The sequence below is a fragment of the Nansenia antarctica genome (assembly GCF_963989245.1).
Source record: "Nansenia antarctica genome assembly, chromosome: 8".
In the NCBI taxonomy this organism is placed as follows: domain Eukaryota; kingdom Metazoa; phylum Chordata; class Actinopteri; order Argentiniformes; family Microstomatidae; genus Nansenia; species Nansenia antarctica.
The window spans coordinates 20,613,632-20,629,378 of NC_137678.1; the positions used below are offsets into that span (position 1 = coordinate 20,613,632).

At 43.6% G+C, this 15,747-nt stretch overlaps 1 protein-coding gene across 1 annotated transcript in view; it reads left to right on the forward strand.

The window, feature by feature from the left end:
* Positions 1–516: 516 nt before the first annotated feature.
* LOC308164012 (targeting protein for Xklp2-B-like) overlaps positions 517–15,747 on the forward strand; it is a gene marked incomplete at both ends in the record, with an annotated part of 28,229 nt that continues 12,998 nt past the window's right edge. Inside the window, 5 exons of the mRNA XM_080538178.1 lie at positions 517–610; positions 1,052–1,166; positions 12,372–12,494; positions 12,831–12,940; positions 15,233–15,371. Coding sequence (XP_080394304.1) covers positions 517–610; positions 1,052–1,166; positions 12,372–12,494; positions 12,831–12,940; positions 15,233–15,371 — 581 coding nt within the window. The remainder of the gene's footprint in view (positions 611–1,051; positions 1,167–12,371; positions 12,495–12,830; positions 12,941–15,232; positions 15,372–15,747) is intronic.

A 15,747-nucleotide genomic window follows, 5' to 3' on the forward strand; every position in this document is an offset into this window, starting at 1 on the left:
TTTATACCCCCCCCTTGTCACTGTTGCTGAGCCAATCAAAACAGAGTCCACGTCATTTTAATTTGATCAGATACAAAGTATACCAGTGAGATCATAGTAGGTGAGGTCATTTTCTGTCCTGTAAATAGGATGTTATTGTCTTATTATAATGCAATTCACCCTATGGTCTAATACAATTCTAATGCAATTTATGTTATGGGCGTCTTGCTGGCTCGGGCCCTAATGCAATTACATCTTCCCATGATGATATTACAGCCTCTGTACATGCATGTAAAAAGGCCATTGTGTGTATTAGAGGGCCATGGCTATGGTTACAGAGCATGAAAATACACTACACACTTGAACTGAATGAGTTACGGATGTTATTGATGGTTCCGTGGCAGGGCGAGGCGGTTCAGCTACAAACCAGCCAGGCGAGAACACTAGAACACTCAAGCAGTTAGGCTACTTGTTTTTGTCTTTGAAAATGACAACGATGTGATGTTTAGGTTAGGTTAAGACCTCAGCTGTTGGGAGATGGATGAGCACTATGAATTCGATGCACCGTCCCATGTGTTGGATTTCCAATCTTTGGACACTGAGGAGGCGGACAATGCAGACCATTGGTTTGGTAAGACGTTTGCTTGTGAGCCATTTTGGCAAGCGTCATACTTTGCATGTCAAGCATGCTTTTGGAGATTAGTCACACGTATGGTCATTTTATATTGCTGAACGTCACTTTCTGCAGACCAATGTGGCGAGGGTGGAGCCTTGCACCATGCCACCCCTTTGAGAAATGGCCTGTCCTTTGGTGGAGCTGCCCCAAAATCAGGCTTGCCCCAGATGATTGTTGCTCCCCTGGTGGTGGTGTCGAGCTCTGGTAGGTCCTCATCAACTAGTTGCTTTACCATTGACCTTTTAGCACAGGGGCAATGCTGCATTTGCACATCAGAAGACTTGCTGCTGTAGTTTTTTGTTAGCATCTTCTTTGAGTGGTTAATCAGCTTTTCTATCACCAGGGGTCGAGTGGTCTTGTGTTGCATTTGATGTGAAATTGTCTTGTCTCCCACAGCAGATGCCCCAAGCACGTCATCTGTGCCCGCCACAAACATTGTAACTTGGGGTAGCAGTGGCCCAGTTCAGGTGGCCGCCAAGCCAGCCAGGGCACCCCCTGCTCAACCACTGAGGTAGGACGGTGTACTGCATTTCTTAAACATTTGCTCTGCTGACATGATTGTTAGTTTGAAAGTTTGTTGATGCTCTACCAGTTAACCTCGGGGGTATTCCACGAACGTTGATTAGTAAGGTTCTGAGATAGGAAATGTTAGAATAGGTATAGCATAGAGTACAGCACAGTGTTTTATTTGTATAGTATAGTGGATAGTGTACATAGCCTTTATTTATGTGAACCAGCTCTTTTCCCTTCTTGTTTTTAGTTTTTTTTCCTAGCACCAGGGGAGCCCCCCCTCCCAAATTTCGTTGTATGGTACCTGTACTATATCAATGACAATAAAGACCATTCATTCATAGTATATCAGCGATTAAAATAAGAGCCGCGTTCAGGCAACTCGTGACTGGGATTCGAGGATCAGCCTTGTGTCATCAGTGTTCACAGAACACTGGCTTAGAAATCCTCTATGGGCGTGTGCACGCAGACATAAAGAGCCCCATAAAGAGTCGAACTGTCGAAATGAAGATACTACACTCCACAGCGGTCCTACTTTTTGCGCAGCACTCCTACTTATTGATCTTTATGAAGATGTAAAATAGTGCAATACTGCCGCAATTAACAAGGCGAGGGAAATGGTTTGGCACGAAATTGCTGACCGATTAAATGCGTAGGTCATACTAGCCCCACTTATTGTTCAAATCAAATCAAATTTTATTTGTATAGCGCATTTCTTACAAGATGCAACTCAATGCGCTTCACACAATGAAAATGTTCAGTCAATCAGTCAATCAATCAATCAATACTGACAGAGCCGCGAGCAGGCAAAAGTAAAAAACCTGTATACTATGTAGCCAGGAAAAATTCCCTTGCAGCCCTCTACCAATAGAGCGACTACTAGCCAGTTTGCTTACCAGTACCCAGCGGTCCCCCAGGGGAGGCCAAGGACCACCGGCACAAAGCAAGCAAGCAAGCAAGGGCAAAAACCTGTACACCATGTATCCAGGAAAAATTCCTTGCATATTATCGGCGTACACACTGTCCATAAATTTAGTGTTGTATTTGCATCGTTCTGCATCCAGTATGGTCACAGGTCCTGCCAAAAGAGAAACTTAAGCACAGTTATGATGCAACAACACAATAGAGACAATAAAGATGACAGCAATACAACCTGATGGTGGTCCTGGTACACCCTTGTACCGGTTCCAGTACTGCTCTAGGTGCTATTTGGAGCTGACAGTGCCTCATCAGCGCCCGGGTCCATTTTCCTGTCAACACAAATCTCAAAACACGAGTATGGTGTAATGGCCTAGTGATCCTAGTTCTATAATGTCCAATGTCTCCCGTAGTATCAAAAGGCGACATTGAATAAGTAGGTTTTGAGGTCACGCTTAAAAATGTCCTGAGTTTTAGACAACCTCAGGCCCTCAGGTAGGGTGTTCCACAATCTAGGAGCATATATGCTAAAAGCTGATCCTCCAAATCTCTTTGTCCTAGCCTCTGGCACTATTAAAAGTTCCGTGCCACTAGACCGTAGGGGTCTAGCTGGTGTGTATCTTATGAGCATGTCCACCATGTAATTGGGTGCATCACAGTGAAGTGATTTATAAACTAGTAAAAGGATCTTAAAGTCTATTCTATGACTGACAGGGAGCCAGTGTAGTGATCTCAAGACAGGTGTGATGTGCGCTCTCCGTTTGGTCCTAGTAAGGACACGAGCAGCAGCATTTTGAACCATTTGTAGTCTATTTATCATTGTTTTGGGGAGACCTGTCAGGAGAGCATTACAGTAATCTAGCCTACTAGTAACAAACGCATGCATTAATTTTTCAGTGTCTGCCTGGGAGAGAAATGATTGTACCTTAGTGATGTTTCTTAGATGGTAGAAGGATGTTTTAATAGTGTTATTAATATGAGTTTCAAAATTTAGATCTGGGTCAATTATGACACCAAGATTCCTGGCCTGACACTTTGTGTTAAGAGCTAGTGTTTTCAAGTGTGCAGATAATTTCTCTCTCCCAGTTTTCTCGCCAATGATCAATACCTCTGTTTTTTCTTGATTGAGTTGGAGAAAGTTTTGTGTCATCCAAATATTAATATCGGCAATACAGTCTATCAGGTGGTCGATCATCTTGTAGTCGTTGGGAGTTACTGAGATATAAAGCTGAGTGTCGTCAGCATAGCTGTGGTAGTTAACGCTATGCTTCTTGATAACAGAACTGAGGGGTAGCATGTATAGGCTAAAAAGCAACGGTCCTAAAATGGACCCCTGGGGAACTCCACAGGTTGTGCTATAATTTTTTGACTTATGGTCACCAAGGGCTACAAAGTAGTCTCAGTCAGCCAGGTAAGTCCTGAACCAGTTTAAGACCGGACCTGAGAGGCTAACCCAGTTTTCAAGTCTCTCAATAAGTATGGAGTGGTCTACCGTATCAAAGGCTGCACTTAAGTCTAAGAGTACAAGAATCGAGAGTTTTTTCGAGTCTGCATTTATCCTAAGGTCATTAGTTACCTTAAGCAAAGCGGTTTCTGTGCTGTGGTATGATCGGAAACCTGACTGAAGTGGGTCATACCTATTATTTAGGACTAAGAATTCATGAAGCTGTCTATACGCTGCCTTTTCTAAAATGTTGCTTAGAAAAGTGAGATTGGATATTGGTCTACAGTTTTTTTGGGATCAGAAGGATCTAGGTTACTTTTCTTCAGGGTGGGTCTAACCAGGGCAGTTTTAAGCGCCGCTGGAAATATCCCTTTAAGTAGGGAGTGATTTACAATGCCTAGTATGTCATCAGACACAGATTCAAAAATGTCCTTAAAAAAGGTGGTAGGAATAGGGTCAAGAGGACACGTAGACGGTTTAAGCTGTGACACAATTTTACCTAATGTTTCCGTACTAATCATGGTGAACATGCTCATAGTCATGTTCTGTGGTGGCGGATCTGTGGTGCTACACAAACCTAGTCTTTCCTGAGTAATACACATTCTAATATTTGTTATCTTATCCCTGAAGTGGGCTGCAAATTCCTCGCATTTGGTGACAGAGGCTGCGCCGTCTAGAGTTCTAGGAGCAGGGTTTACAAGGCAATCAATTGTCGAGAACAAGACCCTGGGGTTATTCTTGTTTGTAGATATTATCTTTGAGAAGTGATTTTTTCTAGCATTTCGCATTGCCAAGTTAAAGGCAGATAGATGTTCTTTAAAAATATTCTGATCAATCTGTAATTTGCTCTTTCTCCATCTGCGCTCAGCTTTCCTACATGTTCTCTTTAGGAGATTTATTTCACTGTTTCGCCATGGTGCTCTCCTCTTGGCTCCAACCTTTTTTAGTTTGGTAGGTGCCAGGGAGTCTAGGGCCATTTTTACTTTATTGTTAAAGGTAATTACTAAGTCGTTTTCACATAACGTGGGAGTTGTGTGATTACTGTTCATTAAAGCTTTGAAATGTTCAGCCACTGCAGGGGTAAGATAACGTTTTTTAACAACACGTTCAGCATTGCTTTCAGCTTTACGTGTTACAATGGTAAAGAAAATACAGAAATGGTCAGAGAGGGCCAGGTCGCTGATACCTGATATTGAGACCTCAAGACCCTTTGTAATCACAAGATCAAGGGTATGGCCATGATTGTGAGTGGGTTCATTGACATGTTGGACAAAATCCATAGATTCCAAGAGGTCAATAAATTCCCTAGCCCTCAAGTCAGCCTCATTATCAACATGAAAGTTAAAATCACCAGTGATAATAATCCTATCATAGTTGGGATGGATAATGGATAGGAACTCAGAGAAGTCAGGTAGGAAGGTAGGGGCTGGTTTCGGCGGCCTGTATACAGTTACCGTAAGAATAGGTGGTTGGCATGCCATAACTGTGGCATGATATTCAAAGGAGGAGAATATATCAAAGGATATGCTCCTGCAGTTTAGGTTATTTGAAGCTATGGTAGCTGTTCCTCCCCCCTTTTTTCCATTTCTGATTGATTGGAAAAAACTGTAGTTGGGGGGAGATGATATTGTTATACGTTTATATTTTAATAAATTAATATTTACTACTGTGGTGATATTAGCAGCAGGCTACATGCAGTCGTACCGTCACCATGCCATGGCACATGGCATAGGGCAGCGGTTCCCAAACTTTTTCAATCAGGCCCCCCTTGGGTAATTGGAAATATTTTCGAGCCCCCCCTAACCCGGTCCCCACCTAGATTGATATAATTAATTGTATAAAGTTGTAAAAACATTAAATTTTCTCTTCTAATAATAACAAGACACATATATCCAACTATAGTTTTATATTTTATTATGGGTTGAAAAGGAACATATGTTTTTTTTTCCCTCCCATATTATTTCTGCGCCCCCCCTGCAGTACCCCCACAGTTTGGGAAACACTGGCATAGGGTATTGACCGCTGCCATAGTATTTATTCGTCATTTTAAGACGGTGGTTCAAATCCCTCTTCTGACACACTTTTTACTGCATTTTGTTGTCTGAATCTAATCTAAAATCTCATCTAAAAAAGTATGTAGGCTATAAAATGATGGTGCAGGCTAATTTACAAGAACTAACACGATTACAATGGTGTTTGAAGCCTTTCTGAGTAGTAAATTATGTTCTTCTAACTGGACCCTGGATTTGGCATAGATTATTTTTTCTTATGATTACTGATGGATAGATGATTAACAGACAGATAAGATATACAGTATATATATATTGTTTAAATCGATTTGCATGAAGAATCAGAATCAGAATCAGAGTCTTTTATTGCCATGACATGTAAACATGTTAGGAATTTGGTTTGGTACCATGGAGCACGGTTTACAGCAGGACAGGTGCAAGACAGGACAAGACAGTGCAAACCAACATCAAAGTGCAAGAGTCATAATTAATATAAATATAAAGTGCAGAGATCAAGTGTTCAAGTGTTCATATCCAGACAGTCCAAAGCTCTCTGGGTGGGGGTGGAGGGAGGGTAGATAGATAGGGGTCAGGTCAGGGTTGGGGGGGGGGGGGGGGGGCAGCGGCATTTAGGAGCCGGATGGCTGTGGGGAAAAAGCTGTTTGTATGACGGGCCTTCACAGTATTTAGGGACCGCACCCTCCTGCCTGAGGGGAGCGGGGCGAAGAGACCGTGTCCTGGGTGTGCGGGGTCAGCCATGATCTTCCTGGCCCTCCCCAAAGCCCTACTTTTAAACAGGGCCTCAAGGTGGGGCAAAGGGCAGCCAATCACCCTCTCCGCCGAGCGTATCACCCGCTGCAGCGGGGAACCAGATGATGATGGCGGAGGTGACGATGGACTCAATGATGGCCGTGTAGAAGTTCACCAGCGTGGTCTTAGGAAGGTGGAATTTCCTGAGCTGCCTCAGGAAAAACAGTCTCTTCTGGGCCTTTTTTGTGAGGGCGTCGATGTGGGGCCCCCACTTCAAGTCCCGAGAGACTGTCACCCCAAGGAAGCGGCATGACTCCACTGTGGTGACTGGAGTGCCTCCCAGTATGATTGGAGAGGGAGGGGGTGGGTTCCTCCTGAAGTCCACTATCAGCTCCACTGTCTTAAGAGCATTTAGCTCAAGGTTGTTCCGGGTGCACCAGGAGACCACCAAGTCAATCTCGCTCCTGTAAGCAGATTCATCCCCCCTGGAGATGAGCCCTACCAGGGTGGTATCGTCCGCGAACTTGAGGAGCTTGACCGACTGGTGGCTGGAGGTACAGCAGTTGGTGTAGAGCAGTGGTCACCAACCTTTTTAAGCCCAAGATCCCTGACCTCGGCCTTGGTGAAGGCAAGATCTACCTATTAAAGCGTTGAGAGAAAAAGACAGCCAAGATATTACTTTAAACTTAATGACGTTTATTTGCCTGTATTTTAATTAGATGCAATGCATTGGTCCAACATTAAAATTGATGCAACAACAACAAAAAAGACTGTATCAAGCATATCAGGCAGCTGTCTTGCTTTAAGAATTGTACATAACTGAAATTCAATTCAAAGTTTGATTATGTCATTTCATTACAACACAAAAAAATAAAGGCATGGAATGGAGGAATGTATGATAAAATCATTTTGTTCATAGTAACGTTAGCTGACATTCTTGACATTTTGACACTTGACTGACTTAATTATTATTCTTACTTATTAACATTGACAAACATATTTACAATTAGCATTTTATAAAGTAGAACTGTAATGTGTACTTTCTCAGTCAGTGCTAAGTCATCTTATGCAGCATCACTTTTCACATCAAAACAAAAGTAAAACTGATGTGTACTTTCTCATATTATTAACATTGACAAACATATTTACAAGTATAGCATTTTATAAAGTAGAACTGTAATGTGTACTTGTGTCTCAGTCAGTGCTAAGTGCAGTCATCTTATGCAGCATTACTTTTCACATCGAAACAGTCATGTTACTCACTCAAGTCAGTGTGATGGTTGTGACTGGATACTGTCTACAAGTGCTTTGTAGTTTGGCTCATAGCTACTGACTGCCAGTCTGAGACAGTCTGTGAGGTGTCTGTCAGTAAGGCGGCTCCTGTACTTTGATTTGATTATTTTCATCTGTGAAAATGACATTTCACAGAGATATGTGGATCCAAAGTAGGCACTCACTCTTAGTGCACATGCAGTGAGAAGAGGAAACTTCTCTCTGCTGACAAGTCCCCAAAAGTCACTGTCCCTTGACCTGGCTTTCAGCTCTGTCATTTTGTAAATCAACCATCTCCATGTCAACTCCACTTGGCAAAGTAAATACTTGCTGGAATTTGGCTGCTACCTGCTCTATATCAATGGGCACAAATGGGTTTGAGACAAATGCAGCAATATCTCCCATGACATCTAACTCACCAAAACGCCGATTGAACTCTGTTGCCAGTTTGTCCAGGGGAGCACAGTACTGCTCAGGGTGAAAAGCATCATTGTCTTCCAAGGCCTGTGCCATTTTCTCCAGGTTGGGAAAGTGTGTCAGCCTCCCATTCTTTAGGTGTGTGTGGTCCAAACACCGAGCTTGGCCTTGAACCCATTTACTGTGCTTATCATGTGGGGAAGGTGTCGGTCTTTTCCCTGCAGCTCGTAGTTGAGTGCGTTCAGTTTTGCGGTTATGTGTGTCAGGAACCCCAGGTCCAGTAGCCACGCATCGTCTGCCAGTTCCTTGTGCTCCTCGTTCCTTGTAAGTAAGTAGGCCTAAGTAAGTAAAGCTTTATTTATATAGCACCTTTCATACAAGAAATGCAGCTCAAAGTGCTTTACAACAGGAATAAGAACATAAAGTGAATAAAAACATATATAAAAACATATACATGCATAGAATGAATATAAAAGCAGGGGGAAACAGTAAAAAGAAAAGGTAAAGATCTGACTTTCCACACCAATTTAAGTCCTTTGCCTTTGAAAATATTTACTACCACTTGCCTTGTCGACAGGAACGTCTTGATCTCGGGCAGCAAGTCGACAAATCGCTGCAGCACTTTGCCGCGACTCAACCACCGCACATCAGCATGGAGAAGCAGGTCTCCGTAAGCAGCGTCGAGCTCGTCCAATAACGCTTTGAATAAGCGGTGCTGAAGCGCTTTCGCTCGAATCGTGTTGACTAGTTTCACCACCAGTGTCATTACATGGGAAAAGTCCAACACCTTACCAGCCTAGGCCTGCTGATGGATCACACAGTGATAATTGACGAAGGAGGGAAAATCAGGGTCATTACGACACAGTCCAATAAATCCATTGCGCGCACCGCGCATTGCTGGGGCCCCGTCAGTAGTAATCGCCACTAGTTTATGAATGGGTATGTCATTTTCACCGACATTATTTTTTTAACTCATTGTAAATATCCACACCCCTCGTTTTCTCCTTTAAGTGCAAAAGAGTTAAGAAATCCACCTTTGTTGCAGAATCCTGGAAAACCATTTTGACAAATGTTTTTTTTACGAGTCACGTAGCAGTACTATTCTCTTATCTGATTGGTCACTTTCATGCAGCATTTGCGACACAACAGTTTGCTAGAGAGAGAGAGAGAGAGAGAGAGAGAGAGGCGCGTGCAAAACATAGGCTCTTTGTGTATTTATAAAAAATAAAAATAAAAAATAAAAAAATTTATTTTTATTTTTATTTTTTTAATTTTTATCAATCAAAGATCTACAGGGAAAGTCTCAAAGATCTACCAGTCGATCGCGATCGACGGGTTGGTGACCACTAGTGTAGAGGGAAAACAGGAGGGGAGACAGGACGCAGCCCTGCGGGGAACCGGTGCTGATGGTCCTCAGCTCAGAGATGGACTTCCCGAGCTTCACCAGCTGGGTCCTGTTGGACAGAAAGTTTGTGATCCACCTGCAGGTGTAGTCAGGCACCTGCAGTGCAGAGAGCCCACACTCCAGTATGGGTGGCAAGATGGTGTTGAATGCCGAACTGAAGTCAACGAACAGGATTCTGGCGTAGGTCCCGGCCGTGTCCAGATGTTCTAGGACATGGTGTAGGGCCATATTGACCGCGTCCTCCACGGACCTGTTGGCTCTATACGCGAACTGCAGGGGGTCTAGGAGAGGGTCTGTGATGGACTTTAGGTGGGCAAGGACGAGGCGTTCAAAGACCTTCATGACTACAGAGGTCAGGGCAACGGGTCTGTAGTCATTCAGGCCTGTGATCCTCGACTTTTTGGGGACAGGGATAATGGTGGAGGTCTTGAAGCAGGCTGGTACCTGACAGCACTCCAGGGAGGAGTTGAAGATGTTGCTGAACACAGGGGACAGCTGGTCAGCGCAGAACTTCAACATGGAGGGTGAGACAGCATCCGGACCGGCCGCCTTCCGGGGGTTCTGTCTCTTGAACAGGCGGTTCACCTCTCTCTCTGAGACAGAGAGGTGTGTGCGGGCAGAGGGGGTGGGGCTCAGGGGAGAGAAGGGAGGAGGAGACGAGGTTGGGGAGAGGGGGGGAGGGGGGACAGTAGTAGAGGGGGCAGACTGTAGTTCGAATCTGCAGTAAAACTTGTTCAGTTCATTTGTAAGGAGAGTGCTTTCTGTGGTCTGAGGGGGTTTTGGTTTATAGTTGGTAATTTGTTTTAGACCCTTCCAGACAGAGGCAGCGTTGCCATCTGAGAATTGTTGTTGCAGTTTGTCAGAGTAGCGATGTTTTGCTTGCTTAACAGCTGCCTCGAACTTGTACCTGGCATCTCTAAACCTGTTCTTGTCACCCCTCTGCCAGGCATCCTCCTTCTCCAACCTCAGCCTTCTGAGCTGGGCTGTGAACCAGGGTTTGTCATTATTATAACTGACCCTGGTCCGAGTTGGAACACACACCTCCTCGCAGTAGCTGACGAATGACGTCACAGTGTCAGTGTACGCATCCAAGTCGTTACCGGCCTCAGCCCCCGCCCACTCCACATAGCCCTCGTCACAGCCAGCCCGCTCTAACCAGGCGCTGGTTTTCTCCTTAGCCTCGCTGTCCCATGTTCTGAACGACTTAACTACAGGTTTTGACACTTTTAGTCTCTGCCTGTAGGATGGGATCAGATGGACAATGTCGTGGTCAGATTTGCCCAGCGCAGCTCGGGAGACAGCGTGGTAGGCGTTCTTGATGGTACAGTAGCAGTGGTCTAACGTCCTCTCCCCCCGAGTGGGGCATTTGACCTGCTGCCGATATTTGGACAGAGCTTCGGTTAAATGTAAAAAATTAAATAAAAACATTAAATTAAATCAAGTCTCAAACCAGCAACCTTCGGACTTCTCGCTGGCTGCCATAACCCCTGCGCCAAACACACCGCTGTGATGACGCCAATGCAAGTTGATAGACATACCAATTATTATTATTTATTGTTTTATATCTCACACTTTCAAAATATCTATCGATCGATCACACTTTCAAAATATCAAATTATCTATCTATCGGTCAAACTATCTCGTAAAAAGTGGGAACTAATATTTCCTAAAAGACACTTGAGGAACTATCGTTCGGGATGTAGTTTCCGCCTGTGAGACATTTTTTACGCACGCATTACCTAAACCAGCCTGTAAGTCTGCTCGTGACCAGAATTACTCAAAAGGATTGGTTGCATAGCAACCAAGCAGCGAATTATTTGAGCCTTATTGATGGAACCGAATGCAAGCTGAAATTAGCGCCCGGATCGGATTTAAACCTGGATCTAACCTGGAGTTAATCGCACCCTCCTGATGTTCCACAAGCCACATTTCCAGAATATGGGATGTAGGCAATGTGCCTATTGTACATACAATTGTTAGACTAATGCTATTGCTAAACTGTTTCATTTTTGGAGCCCCACAATTGTGAAATAAATACAATTGTTTTTCAGATGTAATGGACAAGAATAAACAAATGGCTCCTTTTGAACTCTCCCTCCCCCCAAAGCTTTGGTCACCTCAGTTTTTGTATTACACCTCTGTTACACACAAATTAAATGTTCTCCACTAAAGGGTGTCGAAGCCCAAAATTAAAGGAGTGCCACAACCTGAAAAGAATGCCACCGTCGAGAACGCACCACCTTCCAAGAAGCAAAGAAGGTCAGTACAGTTTTCAGTGTCTGTCTCCCTCCTGTCCTCCTCAGTGTCTGGCTCTCTCCTGTCCTCCTCAGTGTCTGGCTCTCTCCTGCCCTCAGCCACCGTTATCTGGGATCATCACCAGAACGTGTGGCTTGGTTTCTAAACCGACATACTCTTGGATGTTGTCATGGCAGAAAAGGGGAATATTATTTGCTCCCCCTGGTGAAGATCCCAGTGGGTGTATTATATCAGAGTGGAGGACAATCCTCTTTACATTTGCTTCTGTCCAACGCCTGAGACTATAGGATGTGCATGTTTGCTGTTGTCATGGCAGACTTGGACCCTCTTGAGCCAGACACAGTACAGTGTCCTTGGGTTTTTGAGAAGCGCTATATAAATTAAAGTTATTATTATTATTATTATTGACTGTGTTACTCATTACAGCATTAAACCATCCATTGTCTGTCCAGGTAAATCTGCAGTGTCTTATCTTTCACGGTGGTGGCAAACGTTCTTTTCAAGGGATTGTTTTTTTTATCAATAATGCACTAACTTGGAATGGCCATCAGAACTTTTGAAATGGACACATGGTCTTATCACTGTATTCTCTCATACCGGTACAATTTTGTGGCACCTTTTCTTTTTTTAGGAGTATGCAATCAGCTTTGAATAGAGATGCTTCTAATCAAGTTTTTTTTTTTTTTGCGGGGGTAGAATACAGTAACCTGACCCTTGTTGTGCTTGTTTTCCCAGGAGCGCCTCCTCGTCTCAGCTGGTCAAACGCAGGAGTGGCGGCCGCAGGAGTGGCGCCCGTACCAGCGGGCGTCTGGAGGCAGTCAAGGCCCGGGCAGCAGCAGCAGCAGCTAACAACACCAAGTGAGTCGTGCAGAGAGGCGGCCATGGACTGGTTTGATTTCTTTTTAGAAATGTTGTACATAATGCGTTATGAGTCACAAACCAGAGAGAACATAGAAATGGAGACGGGAGGTAGCATTATGACAGCTAGCCAAAGAGTTGAGTGATTTTTCTAATGAATAGTAAACTCTGTTAAAACCCTGACGTGGACTGAAACGGTCCACTTATTTACCGCTGGTTAGAATGTGAAATATAAAAATGTAATTTAAACAATATTGGGGCCATGTTTGGGCTGGCCTGTGCAGCAAACCTCAACGGCCTTTAAAAAGTTTCTATAATGACTTATGTCTACCCCAGGCAAAAGAGCTCTGAGCAACAGGAGTTGGAGCGCATGAAGAGCCTTCACAAGGAAGTAGCGGACCAGAGAAGGAGGAACGAGGCCAGCTACAAGGCTGCTATGGCAGGCAGTGAGTAGGGGTGTAACGGATCACCTAACTCACGGATCGGATCGTGTCACGGTTTTTGAGTCACGGATCGGATCATTTTTCGGATCAACACAAAACATTTTTGTTTTTATAAAAACTGCTTTTTCCTTGAATTCTGTAAAAACACCACTTTTACTATGTGACAAAAACCAACAACATTCAAGATGTCAAAACTGGTAATATATATATATATATATATATATATATATATATATATATATATATACATACATATATATAATATATATATAACATATTCTACACTCAAACATTACATAATTATACTGAAATACACTCAATTTAAATGATAGGAGAGGGGGAGGAGGCGCCTGGTTGCAGCAGTGAATCACTGGGCTCTTTAAAGCAGATGAATAAACATGTTTTATGCCACTTTTAACAAAATAATAAAGTGAACCCTTATTTTGAACATGGTATGAAAAAAATGCCTACATTATCAGAAGTTGTCGAGCTACCTTTTTCGTGCCTCCCGTCATAGTTGACAGAGAAGCCAAAGTGCTCCCATACATGGGATTTAAATGACGAGGGAGGCATTTCGAGTTCTTCTCCGCCGAACAACGTAACATGATACACTTGGGCCGCGTTCGTAAATTCGCTTTGAGAGCGCCGGAGCGCACACTGGGTCCGACGTCATAAAGGGACCAAGTAATTTGATTGGACAAGAGGCGTTCCTTGAACGCTGATCAGATTCCAGAGCGGATTTACGAACGCAGCCTTGTTGTTGTGGATTCCCAGCTTCACGTGTAGTGAGCAAACAACGGATTCTTTTTCTTTCGCATTATCAACCTATCATTGCGCTTTAGAGTAAAACAAAGCCCGCAACTGTCGCGTCTATCTTTTCATGGCAACCCTACATTGTGATTTACAAGAGATATTAAGTAAGATATTAAGTAATATTATTACTTGTTAACAGTGATACAGTATATAGGTTTGCTTCTCTGTCCACTTTATCCAAGCTAGACCCCCTGTATCATTCGGTTCTAAGTAGTGTTGTTCCGATACCATTTTTTGATCCCGATACCGATACCGATACCTGACCGTGCAGTACTTGCCGATACCGAGTACCGATCCGATACCACGGCGTTTGAAAAAACAAAACAAAAAAACATGTTTTTTGAGCCGCATAATAACCTCGATGTAAAATTATTGCTAACACTTAGTCTGGCACTGCTCAAAACCTTTGTAAAACTCGTAAAGTTTTTGTAAAACTTAAGTAAAAAAAAAAAAAAAAAAACTTACGTTTTTGTAAAGTACTCGCCGATACCGATACCAGCATTTTGGTGCGTATCGGTGGCCATGCCGATACTAGTATCGGTATCGGAACAACACTAGTTCTAAGATACATCACCAATAGTGCCTTCAGGACCCATCACTGTACACTGTATAGTCTGGTTGGATGGCCATCTCTTTCTGTCAGAAGGCTCCAACACTGGTACACTCTTGTGTTTAAAATCATCTCTGGCTTCTTACCGAATTATCTGGGCCTGAAGTTCATCCCTATACCGAGTGGCTCGGGTCTCAGGTCTTGTAGATGGCTACAATACAAGGTGCCACTTATCATGAACAATGTTGGAAGGGCAAGCTTGTCTTATTATGGCCCTTGGTCTTGGAATGACCTACAGACTACTTTTAAATTAGAGGCCCTTATTTCCATAAGTATCTTCAAGCGTAGATTAAAGGATGTGGTCACCGCTCGCTGTACCTGCTTTGGTTAGACTTCTCAATGTTTTAATCACCTTGTAAATACCCCTACCATTGTTTGTCTATTGTATTGTTGCCACTGTCTTATGTCCTGTCTTGTTATCTGAACTGTTTTTTAAGCTACTATTTTGACCCTGTCTTGGCCAGGTCTCTCTTGTAAAAGAGGTTTTAATCTCAATGTGACTTCCTGGTAAAATAAAGGTTTAAAAAGAAATTTTTATTTTTTTTGCAATTGATCCGCGGTACACACGCGTTCCGAACCGTGGAGGGCGATCCGAACGGATCACGGAATTTCCGTGATCCGTTACACCCCTAGCAGTGAGTAGCCCTGACATCTCCCCCGTGCCCCCCCCCATCAACCCCTGGGATTGGGTGGATGTAGGCAGCGTGGTGGTACAGGTTTTTTTTCTTGACTACTAATGCATTGCTTATGCCTATCCAATCCCTGAGATCACCTCAAATGTCTAGGGTTTCAATTCAGATTTGGGTATTAAAGTTGAGTGTTGCAACTGTCTTGTCTGTTTTGTAAAGAGATATTCCAACTTGTGTCATCAGGCCAGCTCCCTAAGAAGTTGGTTCTCTCCACCACGGTCCCAAAGGAGTTCCACTTCAGTACGGACGGCCGAGTGAAGGCAGGCCCTGCTGTTGACGTCCACAAGCCCATGGACAAACACACCGCTGTGATGACGCCAATGCAAGTTGATAGACATACCAATTATTATTATTTATTGTTTTATATCTCACACTTTCAAAATATCTATCGATCGATCACACTTTCAAAATATCAAATTATCTATCTATCGGTCAAACTATCTCGTAAAAAGTGGGAACTAATATTTCCTAAAAGACACTTGAGGAACTATCGTTCGGGATGTAGTTTCCGCCTGTGAGACATTTTTGACGCACGCATTACCTAAACCAGCCTGTAAGTCTGCTCGTGACCAGAATTACTCAAAAGGATTGCAGCGAATTATTTGAGCCTTATTGATGGAACCGAATGCAAGCTGAAATTAGCGCCCGGATCGGATTTAAACCTGGATCTAACCTGGAGTTAATCGCACCCTCCTGAT